The following is a 17757-nucleotide window of genomic DNA, read 5'->3' as shown; positions in this document are numbered from 1 at the left end:
ATGCCAAAATGCGAAAGGCTCTAGTGTGATTGATTATGTACTTGTTTCTTCCCTATTAATGCCGACGATTACTGATTTCCATGTATACCCCTTAGATAAATGCTTGTCTGATGCTCATGGAGCTATCTCTGTTCAACTCACTTTTGATGCTGTTCATCCAAGTGATTCACGCCATGATAGGCTTCCTCCTATGGAAAATGTTTGTTCTATTGATGATGATGGTATATATGAACCCTTGAAAATGTCATGGAAAAAAGAAGTTGAAACTGCTTATCTTAATGCTTTCGATACTGATGCAATTAATGATGTGAATAATAAGATTGCTTCTTTGGATGCTGAAGCAATTTCTCAGTGTGATATGGATGATGTGGTTAATGATTTGAATAGACTGTTAATTGATCCTGCTAAGTCAATTGGGATTTGTAAGAAAGCACGTTCGGTTATTAATGCTTGTAGACGCAATACTCATTTAAGTAAAACTGATAAGCCTTGATTTGGTAAAGCTTGTGAAACTCGTAGAAAGGAATATTTTAAAGAAAAGCACAGGCTGCAGAAGTTGAACTCTGTGGATGCAAAGTTAGAACTTAGGAAGTTAGCAAAAACTTACAAACGTTTTATTAGGGCAAAATCAAGGGCGTATAATAAAGAGTTTCATAAATCGCTGCAAAATTTGAAAAATTCCAATCCCAAGAAATATTGGAAACTGTTAGATGATGCTTGTAAATCGCCAGAGAAAGGTAGTAACATTCCTTTAAATGCATTTATGACGCATTTTAAGAATTTGAGTACGAAACTAGAAGACTTGAATTCAGATGAAATTGATTTTGATCCTTCTGTTGTAGATCATTCCAGAAATGAGGATATCAATAAAGACTTTACTTATGAAGAGGTCATTCTTCTTATTAGAAAATTAAGGAATAATAAGGCTAGTGGGATTGATAATGTTATTAATGAACAACTGAAAAATTGCCCTGGTTCTTTCGTGAATTTGTTGGTTAGAGTTTTTAATATCATGCTTTATTCAGGAGTTGTACCCTCTGTTTGGTGTCTAGGTATGATTAAGCCCCTATATAAAAAGAAAGGTTCTGCTGATGATCCGGACAATTACAGAGGAATCACCCTTTTGAGCTGTGTTGGTAAATTGTTTACAGCATGCATTAATGCTCGGCTTTCACTTTACCTAGAGTGTGCAGGTATTTAAGGATGCGAACAGGCTGGTTTTAGAAAAGGACATAGTACACTTGATCATATCTTTACTTTGCATGGTCTAATTGAGTTGTATTTAAACCGTAGAAAAAGAATTTACTGTGCTTTTGTTGACCATAAGAAGGCCTTTGACCTTGTAGATAGGTCTAGTTTATGGTCAAAATTGATATCATCAGGGATCAATGGGAAAATCATTAATGTTGCAACTGATTGACAAATTGCCCGACATCGACGTAAACATGAAAACATCTCGACGGAAGAATTTCATGAATTTGAATCATTAATGTTGTTTATAATATGTATAAGAATGCAAAATCCTGTGTAAAACTCGTTAAAGACTTGTCTGAATTTTTTGTTTGTAACATCGGTGTACGCCAAGGAGAAAATTTATCTCCCCTTTTGTTTGCACTTTATCTTAATGATTTTGAATATTTTGTTAGAAGACATTATAAAGGGCTAGATATGTGCTCCTCTGCAATAAGGGAACATTTAAGTGATGAGGATGTTGAGGTCTTTTTGCGTCTGTATGTATTACTATACGCTGATGACACTGTAATATTTGCTGAGTCTGCTGAAGAGCTCCAGTGTGCTTTATCAGCTGTTCAACAATATTGTGATTTATGGAAACTCACTGTAAACACAAGTAAAACCAAAGTGGTTATTTTTTCCAGAGGTCGTGTTCGTAAGTTTCCTCAGTTTATGTTTGGGGAAAGTTCTCTTGACGTTGTATATGATTACACTTACCTTGGGGTTATTTTTTTATTATAATGGCTCTTTCAATAAAGCAATGAAAAAAACAGATTAATCAAGCACGTAGAGCTATGTCCCATTTGAAAAGCAAAGCCAGGAAACTATCTTTGCCAGCTGTTTGATGTCCTTGTTGCTCCAATTTTACTGTATGGAAGTGAGGTTTGGGGTCATGAAAATTTAGAATGTATTGAAATGTTTTATAAGAAATTTCTTAAGAGTCTTTTAGGTTTGAAGCGTGGAACAGCTAACTGTATGGCGTTTGGTGAGCTCGGGAGGGTAAGCCTGACTTACAACATTGAGAAGCGCATGGTGAACTTTTGGCTTAGATTAAATGTAAATGTAAATGGGAGATCAAAACTGTCTTGTATTAATTATAACCTTTTACGTCAATTGCACGATAAAGAAATTTTTAGGTCTAAGTGGATAGTAAAGGTGAAAGATATTCTCAACAAATGCGGTATGTCTAATATTTGGTCTGATCGAGCCATTATCCTCAATCTAAAATGGGTTGAATCAGCCGTCAGTCTTCGTTTAAATGATATTGGTCAGCAGAACTGGTGTGCGGAAGTTAATAGAAACCGCCTTTGCACTAACTATAAACTATAGCTACATTTTTGAGAAATATTTGATTAAACTTGATTATTTGGAACGGTTAGCATTATGTAGATTTAGACGTGGAAATCACAGATTACCTGTTAGTGAAGGACGTTATCTCCCTAATCAACAAGTTAAATCCTGCACCTTGTGTAAAATGAATGATCCAGGTGACGAGTTTCATTTTTTGTTTAAATGTCCATTCTTTGAAACGGATCGCAAAGTTTTAATTAAGACCTATTATGCTCGCTGACCGAATGTCTTGAAAATGAAGCAGCTTTTTAATTCTAAGAACATAAGAGTTTTAAAGAAATTGTCACGTTTCTGTCAGATCATAATGGCCAGATTTTGATGTCTCGTCATTACTTTTCTTTTACATTGTACATGTATTTATTGTAAAATACTACTGCCACTGTTTGCCATTAAGTACTGATTGTCTTACTTATTCGATCGTTTTTTTGTTAACTGTCGTTGTTTGCTTTATGAAGTTCATTATTATGTATATAGTATATATATGCTTTCTGTATTACATCTTTATTTATGGCTTTGTTTAGCCATAAAACATTTACTTGTTTGTTATTCTTCCATGCCCCCTGGCGGGGCCGTTCAAGAATAAAATTCATTGTCATTGTCATTGTCATTATCATTGTCATTGTCAGCAGCATTTATCATTGGGGCGATTTGTTTCACAGTAGATTTATTTAAGGCTCCATATACACAAGTGTATACTCTAATTGATTTTCTTTACTTCCTGTCACCACGTTAACGATAGAACAGAAGGTATTCATTGTAATTTCGTTTTGCAGAAGTAGGAAGAGCACTGACGCGACTCAACGACAGTATAGACAGGCGTTTGACTTTACACAGATACTGCCAGAGGCTGAATAAAGACTAGCTGTGATAGTGGAATTGATTTGCTTCAGAATGGTCTCATATTCAAGTAATGTGCAGTTTAATGCTTCCAGGTTAGCGTCCCTGGTCAGTGACGGTGCATTAATCTGCACATTACTTGAATATGAGACCGTTCTGAAGCAAATCATTTTCACACAACAATAGATATACAATGAACTCTTGAATGAATCCCATAAGGATTGGAACAATCATCTCCCAGCATTTCCATTGATTCCCACTGATCAGTTACTAGCCTTCCCCTTTAAGAAACAAAAGTGGGAAATGTTTTTCGAAACACCTAGTACATGTAAGGATTTTTTCGGTCAATTTCAAGCTTATGTCATTCAAGTTCCTTTTCCGAGTATTCAGCTTCACGCATTCCGCACTCACAGCACTAAATCAGCAATCAAATTCAAAATTCGGTCATTCGAATTCACTATCGGAACATTCAAATTCATCTCAAGCTGACGACGAAATCTCGTCGCATTCAAATTCTTGAATAGGCAACCAAGTTCCAAATAACTGCATTCACTTTACATAATTTAAAAGAAGTCCTGAATTTAGTTAGTTTTGGGCCGTGGGTATGTGTGTGTGTGTGTGTGTGTGCCATTTAGCTTTGAATATATCGGGGTTTATGATGAAGATTATTTCTTTTGCAGTACAGGTCCACCTGTTCATTCAAGAATTTGAACTCGTTCTTCACGAGAAGAAATATACAGGCACATCAGGCACTGTATATGCCCGCAGACTGGCATGATAAGGAAGTTTGAGTGACACCTTAAAAAAAAAACAATATACATGACACTACGCATTTATATTAAACGTAATATTAAACTCGAACATTTTTGTAATATATGGTCCCAATGGTAAACAGTACCTTTAACATAATTATTTAATAATTCTCACGTGAATGTTTATAGTAAAATCTGTTACAACACGACAACTTATACCAATATTTAATCCAAGAATGATTCCAAAGAAGATTTAATGACCCTTACTATATACAGTCAACTCTAGTCCACTCTAGGGAGATGAAAAGAGTGGCTCTGATATAATGGATAGAGAAACTAATGTCTCCTGACCTTTGGACTAAATGACCATTTTTTTTAGACAATCAATGTTTGGTAATACGTGTATAAACAAGTTTCATAAAGATACCTTGAGCCATATTTCCGAGATACGGAGAAAAAGTGACATTAATTAGCACTTTTTTCCTAACCTTTGAGTTTTGACCTTTGACCTTTGAGCCCATGGCCGAAATTTTCTCTCGAATATCCTTATCCGGCAATTCATGTGTAAATTAAGCTTCATAAATGGACTTCAAACGACTGTTTCAATCATGAACTTTTCCAAAGCTTTTGACAGGGTTGGACATGAACGGCTTTCTGCACAAATTGGACTTCGATGGTATCAGGGGTACCGTAATACCTCGTGTCACTAAAATGCTGCAAGAATATGACTGGACCCCTCTGCAACAGCGCAGAGAAAATGACACAATGATCTTGATCATCTTTCGGCACAGGACTATAATATCAAACAGATTACTCAGTTCACGCTAGCTATCAAACCACATTTCTATCAGATACCGTACTCAAAAACTGAATCGCACCGCCATTCGTTCTTTCCGAGAACAGTAAGGAGCTGGAATTCCCAGCCTGTCCTCGGAAATTGTTGCATCGCCATCTATGGGACCATTTCTTAACCGCCTAAAGATTGATGCCCGGTGGCTAGGCTTTGTTCTTCATATTTGCTATGTGCTCGTAAATATCTGTAAATAAACTGTATTATAATGTTACCAACACAGTCTGCAAGAATCCTCAGTTTATTAAAGGAGGCAAACTTAATCGGACGAAGTATATATGAAGAGTTTGTTTGCAAAAACCGATAAGTCCATATGTGTCAAATGGAGATAAATGGAGATATTTGCGATTAAAGGTCAAGAAAAATAAAGAGAATAATAAGAATATTTTGCTTCTTTTGACCATAACTTCAAAAACGTACCTTTATATGTAGTGACCAATATATCATTTAAAAGGTATTATTTTGTACTTTATGACAGAGACCGTACTTCAAAATCTTCAAAAATGGACTTATCGGTTTTTGCAAACAAACTCTTCATATATATGTATATGTATATATATATATATATATATATATATATATATATATTTTATTATTGTTATTATTATTATTATTATTATGTGGCTCTGCACCACAAAACCAACAAAAAGTCGGCAGACATGGATTGTTAGTTAAGGGCAGATTCTGAAAGAGCAGACTCTAAGCTTTAAAATGAGGTATAACTCAATTCAAACGGACTCTCCTAACCTTTGTAGATATTGGAAAGAAAAGACACACTCTAGAAAGTGTGAACTGAGAAAAGAGGCTCTGAAGTACAAGATCTATTCCAACGTTTAATCTTTACAAAGCTGTGCTACCTGCGCCATGAATGGGACAAAAAACATGATGTTAACCACTGTAGCAAAAACAATGAAGGGATTATCAGATTGAGCTGAAATTGAGCATGCCCTATTGACACATGTCCATGATAGATGTCTACTTTTAAAGCAATAGCATCATCCTTTCAAAAGTTATCAGAGTTGAAAGTGAAGAGTGTGCAAAGGATTTTCAAGAAATGAAAAAGGGGCCTCTAAGAAAAACCTGATCACACTACTCTTCCAAAAAAGGGTTGTAGAAAAACTGCTGAAAACCCACTTTCTCATTCAATTTATGATCCCAGATTCAAGAATAGTGTAGAAGAGGAATAGCTCTTTCAGAAAATGTGGAAAACTAAAAATTGGCTTGGTTGACCCGTATCACCTTTCTTGAGTCCTCACGTGAAATCAAGGGGTGCGACATTTTGTTTGTTTCGTGATGCAGGTCACATACATATATAACTTGCGCTTTATGGCTATTGTACAGTAAGCCGATGGTCGATTATTGTAATCGATCGATGTAAAATGTGATCGATGGTGATAGATAGCACGTTGTGATAGACAGGTCCAAAGTCACAATTTTGGTCAGTTTATCGGATATTGTGTAAGATAGGGACATTGAGGGGGCAAGGTAGCTATAAATTTGGAAAGAGATAATAAACACCAAAACGTTGATACCAAATTTGTAGGGTTTCGATATTATGCCGTGACTGCAAGAGTGGTCCTTTTTCTACCTACGGGTACAGTGCAGGTGAGTGTGACTAGTGGTAACTGGTACTGGTGACTGGTATTTAGGTTGTTGGTAGATGTGCTATAAAGAATAATGTGCGAAGTTGGTATGCGGAACTAATTGTGGAGCTGGTGATAGTTTTTCAGAAGTGGTTGACAAGAACTGGTATCCTTGGTCGTATACCTCAACCAAACGATTCCACGCACACACTCACACGAACACAAAGGCGCGGAGAAAATCACGTCTCATGACTTTCGACTCAACTTTGCTACACACAGTATGAGGAGTGGGATAAGGAACCAGTCATGGCGAATCAACTGTCACCAGCGCAGTTATGGCGAAAATTGCAGACTGAAATGGTAGAGGTTGAACGGATGATGAGTGAATTACGAGCGAAAATGGATATGAGACGGTCACCAATACAAGCAACGGGTAGGACTGGCGGAGTGGAGCCAACGAACGAGACCAGAAGCATGGGTGATATTTCACCACCACAATACTGTGTTCCGGGGGTTCCAACTAGTACAAATAGCAGCGGGATGACGACTGGCGCTATAACGGGGAGCTGGCCTGACACAACCAAAGAGGATGTGACAGAAGACGAAATCAGAGCCAGGGTGGAGACCATCGAGAGGAGGGTTAACATCAAACCGGCTGGAAATGAGGAACAGCGGGAGCATTGAGTTGCCAACTCAATGGAACCCAGATTACCCACCTCCAGCTGACAGAGGAGCAGAGACCAGATAGTCAGAGGGACAGACATGGCAAACTGAACCACACTCAGCAAGGGAGGCAGCAATATTCAAGTCAGCACCGGCCCCAAGATAGGCCCCAACGATAAGTACCCCATGGCGCCGTTCGAAGCTTTATGGGAGGAAGGGCAATTTAATCATCGTGAAAGAGATAGAGATACCATATAGTAAGAATGACGCCAGATCGCTACGACAACGGACACACACACTCACACGAACACAAAGGCGAGGAGGACATCCCGACTCATTAAAACTTTGCTACACACGGTGTCAGAAGTGGGTTTCACGACTACGACAAACTTTGGTTAGAATATTTACGTATAATACACACACACGCACACACACCACACACACACACACACACACACACACACATATATATATATATATATATATATATATATATATATATATATATATATATATATAAACCACCAGTTTAGACGCATTCCATCACAAGCAGGTTAGTTTTGAAATCCGTCCGACCAGGAGCAGACGTATACCCTTGTGTGTATGTTCTGCTTCAGAAACGGATTTTTAATCTAACATCACATCGCATCCTGGTCGCTGATGAAGAATGCAATGACTAACCTGTTTGGTGTCTTGTTTCAAAAACATGCGCTTTCCTCGCCAGGATAAAGCGTTTTAATGCCATTTTAGGTTTTAATCTCATATAATATGTATTAAGCAACAAAAAAAAAAAAAAAGAAAGTAAACACTTTTCCAAGCTCATATTACTCATTGACTATTAGGCTAATATTAATTGTTCATGTACCACGTTACGGGCAATTCAACTGCCTAACCCCTGGTACGTTAATGAAAAGGGAAACTTCACAAATGATTAAATACATTTTTTGTTCTCCTCCAAGACACAAAAATAAAAATTGCAAAAATGGACAAGTTCTCATTCATAAGTATGTGCTCTTTCACGTAACAATGAGAACAAAAGACAAACAAGACACAATGAGAAACAAACACGTATTTGGAAAAATTACCCATTGATCTCTAAAATATCTGTGTAGCCTCCAAAAATAAAGAAAGGCAAAAAATACTGGAGAAAATGAAGAATCTTCGATCAAATTTAAATTCAAATGTCATAACGTAAGAGACATTATCAACAAAATTGGCAAAAATTTGAAATGTTATTTTGAATTAAGCACAATGAAAAAGATAACTTGTTCTTGAATTTGTCTCATGATTTCTTAAACTCCTAAATTAAAAGAATAAAAAAAAAATCTTTTCATTTAACCACTTTTGTGGCTTACTCCCTATGCCATTTGAATTGGAGTGGACAAAAAAAAAAAATCTTATTTCCCACTTTAGTTTCCTACTTTGTTCTTGTTTGAGGATTTCAAGGCATTACATGGGAGCAAAAACTTTTTTTTTGTTTTTGCTATTTATTCATGTCTCTCTTTGTGGTAAATTGGTATTTTGTGATCATTGCTATCGTGAAGGGCATTTGCAAATGAAGGACTAAATATCAAATTCTTCAATTTTTACTTTTGTGCCTTGGAAGACAAAAGCGAATGTGTTCACTCATGCGTAAAAATTCCCTTTGTATTAACCTACCAGCTCGATAGCCAATAGAATGTTCTTTAATATGGTATCTGACACAAATATTTTTATCAAAATCTTCTATAAAAAAAAAAAAAAGTATGCACTGGAAAAAGTGATTACTTTTTTTTTTGGCTGAATGTAAATATAAATGAATATAATCATATGTGACCCTGCACCACAAAACAAACAAGAAGTCGCCAGATATGAAATTTCAGTGAAGTCCTATTCTGAAAGAGCAGACTTTAAGCTTTAAAATGATGTATAACTCAAATCAAATGGACTCTCCTAACCTATCTAAATATTGGAAAGGAAGCACACACTCAGGAAAAGTGCGAACTGAGAAAAGAGGCTCTGAAGTACAGTGTCTATTCAAGGGCTTAATCTTTACCAAGTCGTGCGAGTTGTGCGATGAATGGGACAAAAAATAGGATGTAAACCACCGGAGTAACAACAATGAAAGGATTATCAGATTAAACTGAAATTAAACATGCCTTATAAACACATTCTGTCCTTGATTAATGCCAACTTTCAAAGTAGTAGCATTCAAAAGTTATAGGAGTTGAAAGTGAAGAGTGTGTACAAGGTTCTTAAGAAATGAAAAGGGGACTCTAAAGACACACTTAATCACACTATTCTGCCAAAAAAAAAAATGTTCGAGATAAACTACTAAAAAACACATCTTCATGCCCGTTTTATGATCCCAAATTTTAGCATAATGTAGACGAAGTTTTGCTTATTCAGAAAATATGAAAAAGTCAAGATCGGCGCGGTTGACCCATTTCACCTGTTTTCAGTCCTCGCACAAAATCAGTGTGTGCGACTTTTTTGTTCGTTTTGTGATGCACGGTCACATATATATATGTAAATATATATATATATATGTATATATATGTATGTGTATATATATATATATATATATATATAATTACATATATATATAGATATAGATATATATACATATGTATGTATAATGATATATGTATGAATATATATACACATATATATTTATATATATACATATATATATATATATATATATATATATATATATATAAGTATATAGATATTATATATATATTTGTTAATGCACATTTTTGTACTTTTCGTTTCTATGCATTATTACCGCCGTCATGTAAGGAAGTTATGTTTTCATTAGCGTTGGTTTCTATGTTTCTTGGTTTGTTTGTTTGCAAAATAGCTCAAAAAGTTATTTGAATAAAACTTGCAAAAAATTTGATAATGACACAAAGAAAAAATGATTAAATTTCGGTAGCGATCAGGCAACTTTCACGGATTTTTGAAGATTATTTATTTTTTCAGCTTTTGACAGAGAGGGCGAAATTACTTGGGAAGTAGAGCTGCACGTATTTGAGGTTTGCATACGCTCTCTACAGCGCTTGCTCTGCTAGGACGACAATGACAATGACAATGACAATGTATTAATCCCATGTCACCATAAATGGTATTTGGGATATCCATTCTGTTTACATGAGTAAGTAATTAACAATACTGGAGAGAGTGTGTTTGTGAGAGAGACAGAGAGAGAGACAGAGAGACATAAAAAAACACGATATAGGGGTCGTTAGAACAAGAGTGAATGATAGGGGCACCGTGATGTGGTGAATCCCCTGAACATATTTTCTGATCTTATTTACCACAATTTCAACTGCTGAGATAAATAAAAATGCTGAGAGTGGACAACCCTGTCTCTTGTAATGACTCTCTCTGAAATAATACTTCTCGTTTGCAAACATTGACTAACTCCGAGCTGACTATAGGCTTGTATACATGAAATCGAATTTCGTATCAAAATTAGATTCCTTATTACAGTCAAATCCTATTGAAACAAATGCTAGCTTAAAATCAAATATCATCATTGCCCCTTTCTTTTTTGTTCGTTAAACCACTCATTCTTTTCCGTGTACACATTGAATATCCAACCTGATTTTCATGCACAATACTAGAAATTACTTTATTCAATCTCTTTGAAAGTACAATTGCCATAATCTTATGATCATAATACAAAGGGCTAATTGGCCTCCAGTCACGAAGATTATCTGCACTTTGTTTCATTCCAGAAAACCTGATAGAATTCAATGTCTCATTCTTAAGCATTCTGAATACCGCTCTGAAAGACATTTTTTTTTTTTTTGTGGCTAAGTAAACACAACCCTCACATATTTTTGTAATCATCATTTAACCTATTTGATGTAATACAAAATATTCTTTCAAAATACATCTTGGGCTACCTTCTTACTATATAGAACGTAATTTCTCATGAAATATTTCTACCTCTTCTATCCTCTTCTACTTCATCCCCACAGCAATAGGCCTATATTAAACATGCAGTATATACCGCTCATACAGTTATGTTTCATGGTACAGTGTACATGCCTTTAAAAGGTCGTTCCGGTCGTATATATCAAAGACACTTTCATTTTTAAGATTTGGAATGGCATTTATAGAGGACATATTGGTCTACGATATCTATGTAGTTAACATCATACACATTCCAAGTAAGGCAACCACTTGGGAGGGTGCCCAAAGTCACCCCTGCCTTTAAAAGCCTTTAAAAAGTCGTTCCGGACGTATAGCAAAGACATATTTGCGGTTTTTATCAAATGCAACGGAAATGATAGATGGGACATTGCTTTATGATACACATATTGCAAAAAGGGTGTAAATGTAACGGTAATATACTAAACATTCATTATATAACCAACGTGAATACAATAATTTATATTCTATAGGTATAGCAAAGACAATTTTGTTTTTTAATGAAATGCAACGAAAATGAAAAAGGAGACATTGCTTTGGAAGATCTACATAGTCGAAATTCACATTGCACTTTTTCTTCGAAAATCACACTAGACTAACACTGTAGTGATAAAATTCCTCCAGGTAAACTGTTATTTTAAAGCAGTGAGTTTTCTCTAAATATTAGAAACAGATAATATTCTTATAAAAGTTTTAAAATTCCAGGGTGTTTTAGAAAAACCAGACTTTTACATCTTAACCTGGAGCCAGAAGTGAATAGAAAATTACCACCAACATGCCAATCACAATGATTTCGACTATTTTCCTGAATTCAACCTGGTAATATTTTAGAGAAACACTTTCTAGGTTTTCTTTCTGTAGAAGAATATGTACTATCGATAGATAACAATCACATATCTCTGCTTTTAACATGATACCACGCCCTTCTTGGTCACACGTTACACCTTCAACAGAAAATGGAAGATACTTTGATACACGAATCGTCACTCCTTTTAAGTGATTGGACCTTTCCATTCATTTAGTATAAATTTGTGGATGCTTTGGTCCCATTTATTTCTTGGAGAAGTGAATTAAATCTCAACTTTCCGACGCTTACTCCATTAAGATAAAACATCACGGTTGCCGCTGATCCCCATAGGCAACTTGATCATGATTGGTGAGCAGGTTTTCTGAAGCTCGTCAAGCTGCTGTGTTAATTCTCCCTCGGTCGCTTTGTAGTTGGAATCCAACCACTGAAGAACTTTTTCTACAGCCCTGGTGATCTTTTCTTTGTCACTAGAAGTTAGCTTTCTCTCGGCTAATGGCTCGTTGACAGCGGCTTTGACGTTGTACGCGTAGTCCATGAGTTTGTTCCTGGCTGCATTTCTTTTCCGGTGAAAATCATCCTCTAGTCTGAACTTCTCAGCGTCTTTGATCATGAGTTCGATTTCTTCCTTGGATAGACTGTTCCTGTTGTTGGTAATTGTGATCTTGTTGCTGTGACCTGTGCTCTGGTCCTTGGCTGTCACATCCATGATGCCATTGGCGTCGATGTCAAAGGTCACTTTGATCTTTGGCACACCTCTTGGAGCTGGAGGAATGCTCAGCACAAACTCCCCAAGTACGTTGTTGTACTTGGTGAGGGCCCTCTCGCCCTCATACACTTTAAGCATTACGCTTGTTTGGTTATCGAAAAATGTGGTGTAAGATGCAGTTGCCACGGTGGGAATTGTCGTATTTCTTTTGACTACTGTTGACATTTCGAAACCAACGACCTCAATTCCAAGAGATAGTGGGGTTACGTCAACGAGGATTACATCTTGGATTTCTTCGCTCCGATCACCAGACAAGATGGCTGCTTGAATTGCTGCACCATAGGCCACAGCTTCATCTGGATTGATAGACTTGTTGAGGTGCTTGCCTTCCAGGATCTCCTGCAGAAGTTTCTGGATCTTGGAAACGCGGGTAGATCCTCCAACTAGCAAAACAGTGTCAATGTCTTTCTTGTCGATCTTTGCATCAGCGATAGCGCTCTCAGCCGGGCCAATGCATTTTTTGAAGAGATCGGAGCAGAGGTTTTCAAAGCGAGCTCTGGTTATGGTTGCATGGAAATTAGTTCCTTCGAACAGCGAGTCTACTTCAATTTTGGCTTGAGAACTACCTGAGAGGGTCCTTTTTGCACTCTCAGCTGCTGTTCGAAGACGTTGGATGGCTCGTGGATTATTTGTAAGATCCTTCTGGTGTTTGCGCTTGAATTCTTCAGTAAAATAGTTCACCAGCCTGTTGTCAAAGTCCTCACCACCAAGATGGGTGTCTCCAGCTGTTGACTTGACTTCGAAGATACCCTCATCGATCGCCAGAATTGACACATCAAACGTGCCTCCGCCGAGGTCAAAGATCAGAATATGCTGCTCGCCTTGTAATTGTTTGTCAAGTCCATATGCAAGGGCGGCTGCTGTCGGTTCATTGAAAATGCGCAGAACATTCAGCCCTGCAATTACACCTGCATCTTTGGTGGCCTGTCGCTGAGCATTGTTGAAGTAGGCGGGAACGGTGATGACAGCATCAGTGACTTTCTGACCAAGATATGCCTCGGCTGTCTCCTTCATCTTGGTGAGAACCATGGAGCTGACTTCCTCTGGAGCAAAGATCTTTTTCTCTTCCTTGTATTCAACTTGTATCCCAGGTTTGCCTCCTTGGTTGATCACCTTGAATGGCCAGTGCTTCATATCAGCTTGGACACTCTCGTCTGTGAACCGCCGACCTATCAGTCTCTTGACATGAAAGATGGTATTCTTAGGGTTCCTGTAGTACAAGCGAAAGTGAAAATGAAATTAAAAGTTATGAAAAACACCCAAAACTTGTAGCATTGATAAAAGATGTAATGCACGACGTATTAACCAAAAACATTTTGGGATACTGGGCGACTAGGCTATAACTTCTTTATGTGTGTTTGATTGTTTTTCGGTGATGATATTTACCTGTTATGTTTTTCACTGCACGCTTGTTTATCTCTCTGTTCGTGCATTTATATACAACAAATTTCATTTCATTTCATGTCATTTATTTCACTTCCAGCAAAGTATGATTAGAATGTAATATTTGCAATATTACAGCATACTATTAGAGTGTAGCATATATATGGATCTGAGTGTGTGTGTGCGTGTGTGTGTGTGACTATGTGTGCGTGTGTGACTATGTGTGCGTGTGTGTGTGAATGTGTCCGTTTGTCCATGCTTGTATCGTGATCGGCCATTCACCCAGACGCGTTGGTCACAGTTAAAGGTACTGTTTACCATTGGGAGCAGTGATAAAAAAAATAAATAAATCAAGATATCACATTTGATGCATATGTGTAGGTCAAGTGTATCACAAAAGATATGTATTGATACACCCTATGACTATCTAGGAATAGAATGTCTATATAAATGAAGATGTATATGGGAATAGCACGGTATACTGTCGGTATGTATGCTGTATGTATATAGGACATGAAACTGTTGTTTGAGGTTATCATATATTAGGAGTAGGGCAGGTTATTAAGCTGAAATAAAGCTTATGCATGTATATATACAGTAACGTCCCTTCCCTCTAACCTGCACAGCTGCTCACAGGACCACAGCATATCTTCACACAATAAACCTGCATTTTACTTTGACACTTCGCTGACATTGAAATCGTGATTGTTACATTCATTGTGTATATTGATCATTAACACTTTTTGAGTTTGTGCCACTGTCAGCAGATGGTAATAGCAAACAAACATTAATTGATGGATGACAAAAATAAAAGAGAAATGTAGGTTTTACTGACATGTCTTTTTCATTTAAAGGGACATTTTAATAATACTTTTCACATCAGACAACACCCGGTTCCAATTCACCCGAATACAAAACAAACAAACATTATTTCTAAAAAGAAAGAGAACGTTCCAATAGTGACAAAAGTCGGATGAGAAATTTTGAAAATCAATTCTTGACAAGTCCTTATGAATATTCAAATGAGCAAAACAATGTCATGCCCTGACAATTTTGCATGATTTTGCACAAGTAAAAGGATACTATTATACCCATACCGTAATATATCAGAGTAAACATTAGTTCCTTTTGTTTTAGGGAGGTTGAAGGCTAGTTTTATACTCAAACAAGTAAAAAATGAGAGCTTAGTCATTTCTGTATAATTTATGAAATGAATAAGATATTGTGAGAGCATAGCATCAACTTGCTGTTTTGAATCTTCATAACGACTGGTTAAGAAGTATTTTTTGAAAGAAAAATTCAGAATGTCATCACGTCATTATTTGTCACCCTAGTTTTGATGATTTTTTAACTATTCTACAGGGATTTTTTTCTTCTCTTTCTTGTGAAATTGATAAAATTTCGGATCTCTTCCGTAATGTAAGCCAAAGTATAATCAGAACGATGGGACACTTCCCTGGTATAATTAAAGCACAATTTACGACCAGGTTGAGTCAACCCCAAACATCCTGTGCTAGCCCCATTCATTACATGGAATTGATGTTAAATCTAAACCCCTTAGAACCAAACAGGTACCACCTCCTTGCTGAAAAAAAGTCATGTCTTCGTCTCCTTAGCAAGTCAGATTTTGCCCAAAATCTTTCTATAGTATCAAGACTGCACCCCTATTCATCCCTTCATTGTATGTTGATCAGTTGTGTATAATACATGTATACACAACTGGGCCCTGTTTCATAAACCTTGTTATCAGTGACAAGTTGTGATATTTGTTTAAGATACTGAAATCCTAATTTTATCAAAATTAATCCAAATTTGTCACAGAAATGTGGTAGTTGTCAATGATAACACGTTTTATGAAACGAGACCCTGGTCAACATACAATGAAGGGATGAATAGGGGTGCCGTCTTGATGTTATATCAAGGAAATTGGGTAAAATTTCATTCTTAATCAACTATTTGCTGTGTCTTCTAAATTTTAAGAATCGAGGGCATGAGAGACCCCACAAATCAAATTCACACCAAAATATATTGATTGCGTGTCATAAGTAATTCCTTCGGCGTACCTTACAAGACCCGGATCCAAATGCATAACACTACTCACATGGCAACTTGGTTCTTGGCTGCCTCTCCAATGAGCCGGTTCGTGTCGGTGAAGGCAACCCAGCTCGGTGTGGTACGATTTCCTTGGTCGTTTGCAATGATCTCGACTTTGCCGTTCCGGAACACACCGACACACGAGTAGGTCGTTCCCAAGTCGATTCCAATAGCTGGTGCTTTTCCTGGTGCCATCTTCCTGTTTATTCTTTTTCATTCAGCAGTTTGAAGAAATCCTTCCGAAAATATCTACACTCACGCTACTTGAATGGAATTCACTGCATCCCAATCTGCCTGCTCAGTTATATGGCAGCATTTGTTGTGTTCCTTGCTATCCCTATAGTCCCTATAGTCCCTATAGTTTATTGGAACAGCTAACTTTTGCTCCGGGATAGTGCTGTGATGTTAAATGGTTATCTTCTCCTGCTTATCTTCCAGCCTGATCGAGCAGCCATCGATCTGCGAGAAGAACTCATAAATAATATGAAGTGCTGTCTATTCATGGAGTTACTCGCCAGAGTGCAATTTTGCGCAATATAGGCTCTGAGAGGGGTTTTCCCCTCGAGAAGCAAACATTTCCTAGCCTTTGTCAGACCTCGTTATTCAGATTGATGTTACATTATACTTTGAAATAGTACCGTTATATGCACTTGCTGGAGTCAAGGACTTTTTTTTCAATCTTGTCCGTGACCCCTGCGCACTACCGAGTAACGGAGGAGAAGGGCGAAACAAGAGGTGTATGCTCAATCAAGTGTAGTGCATACACCATAACCAGATATCCTGGTTATGCTTGCAGGACTCTATAGGGCTCACACCTGTGAATAAAATAGAATGTCCCAGACCCCTTCACAAATCCGTACCAAAGATACCAAAATAGATTAAGAAAAAAATTCAATTAAAAATCATTTAATGCAGTTTGGCATAAAACTGAATAGCTGCAGATATTGAGTAGGCCTATGGATTCCCCAACAAACTGCATTTTGGTATGAAGATGAAAGCTTTTCTCGTGCAATCTGAAGGGACTATATTTCATTCGGTGCATGCATGGACAATAGGTGATTTTTTGAGTGACAAGAACTCGTAGTCTGGCTTTGCGGACCCTTGGGCAGAGTTTGAGCAGAAGAACCTGCCTTGGAAATTTGATGGATGAAACACCTCATTCCTCCCAGCTATTTTACAGACTTTTTTGAAATTTGCATTATAACACACGTCTCTATTGGGAATAATTTACCCGTGTGAGCCCTATACAATGCTCTCTACGAGTCGCGTAGACGCTAGCCTTTTGACAAGGCCTCGTGGCTTAGAAACGAGACTAACTCGCCACACCGAGCACTGCGAGAGCCGGGTGAACGCTAGCCTCTTATCAAGGCCCTCTCGCTGTAATGGACAAGCGGAGCGAGCCCAGCCGCGCAACCCCACTCAGCTGGGCTCTCTTCAACATACACCAAGAGGGCCTTGACAAAAGGCTAGGTGAACGTGAGACTGAGTGGCGCAGCCACGAGGCCTTTTGAAAC

The 17757-nt window shown here is 37.4% G+C and overlaps 1 protein-coding gene across 1 annotated transcript; it reads right to left on the bottom strand.

Moving 5' to 3' along the window:
- Nucleotides 1-12292: 12292 nt before the first annotated feature.
- LOC140229507 (heat shock 70 kDa protein IV-like) lies at nt 12293-16438 on the bottom strand. The gene is made up of 2 exons (XM_072309757.1): nt 16251-16438; nt 12293-13976 (listed from the first exon to the last, which is right to left on the bottom strand). Exons 1-2 carry the CDS (start codon nt 16436-16438, stop codon nt 12293-12295), a joined length of 1872 nt encoding a protein of 623 aa, XP_072165858.1.
- Between the last annotated feature and the right edge of the window lie 1319 nt (nt 16439-17757).

The sequence above is a fragment of the Diadema setosum genome, chromosome 6 (genome assembly GCF_964275005.1).
Source record: "Diadema setosum chromosome 6, eeDiaSeto1, whole genome shotgun sequence".
Taxonomy (NCBI): domain Eukaryota; kingdom Metazoa; phylum Echinodermata; class Echinoidea; order Diadematoida; family Diadematidae; genus Diadema; species Diadema setosum.
Note: the sequence above shows the minus strand (reverse complement) of the source record. Positions and strands in the feature narration are given on the sequence as shown.

Bases quoted from the DNA above. Each gene is read 5' to 3' on its own strand.
- LOC140229507 (XM_072309757.1), bottom strand. From the start codon at position 16,438: ATGGCACCAGGAAAAGCACCAGCTATTGGAATCGACTTGGGAACGACC. The intron at 13,977-16,250 runs GTGAGTAGTGTT...CTTGTACTACAG, and splicing joins GCCAAGAACCAAGTTGCCAT to GAACCCTAAGAATACCATCT.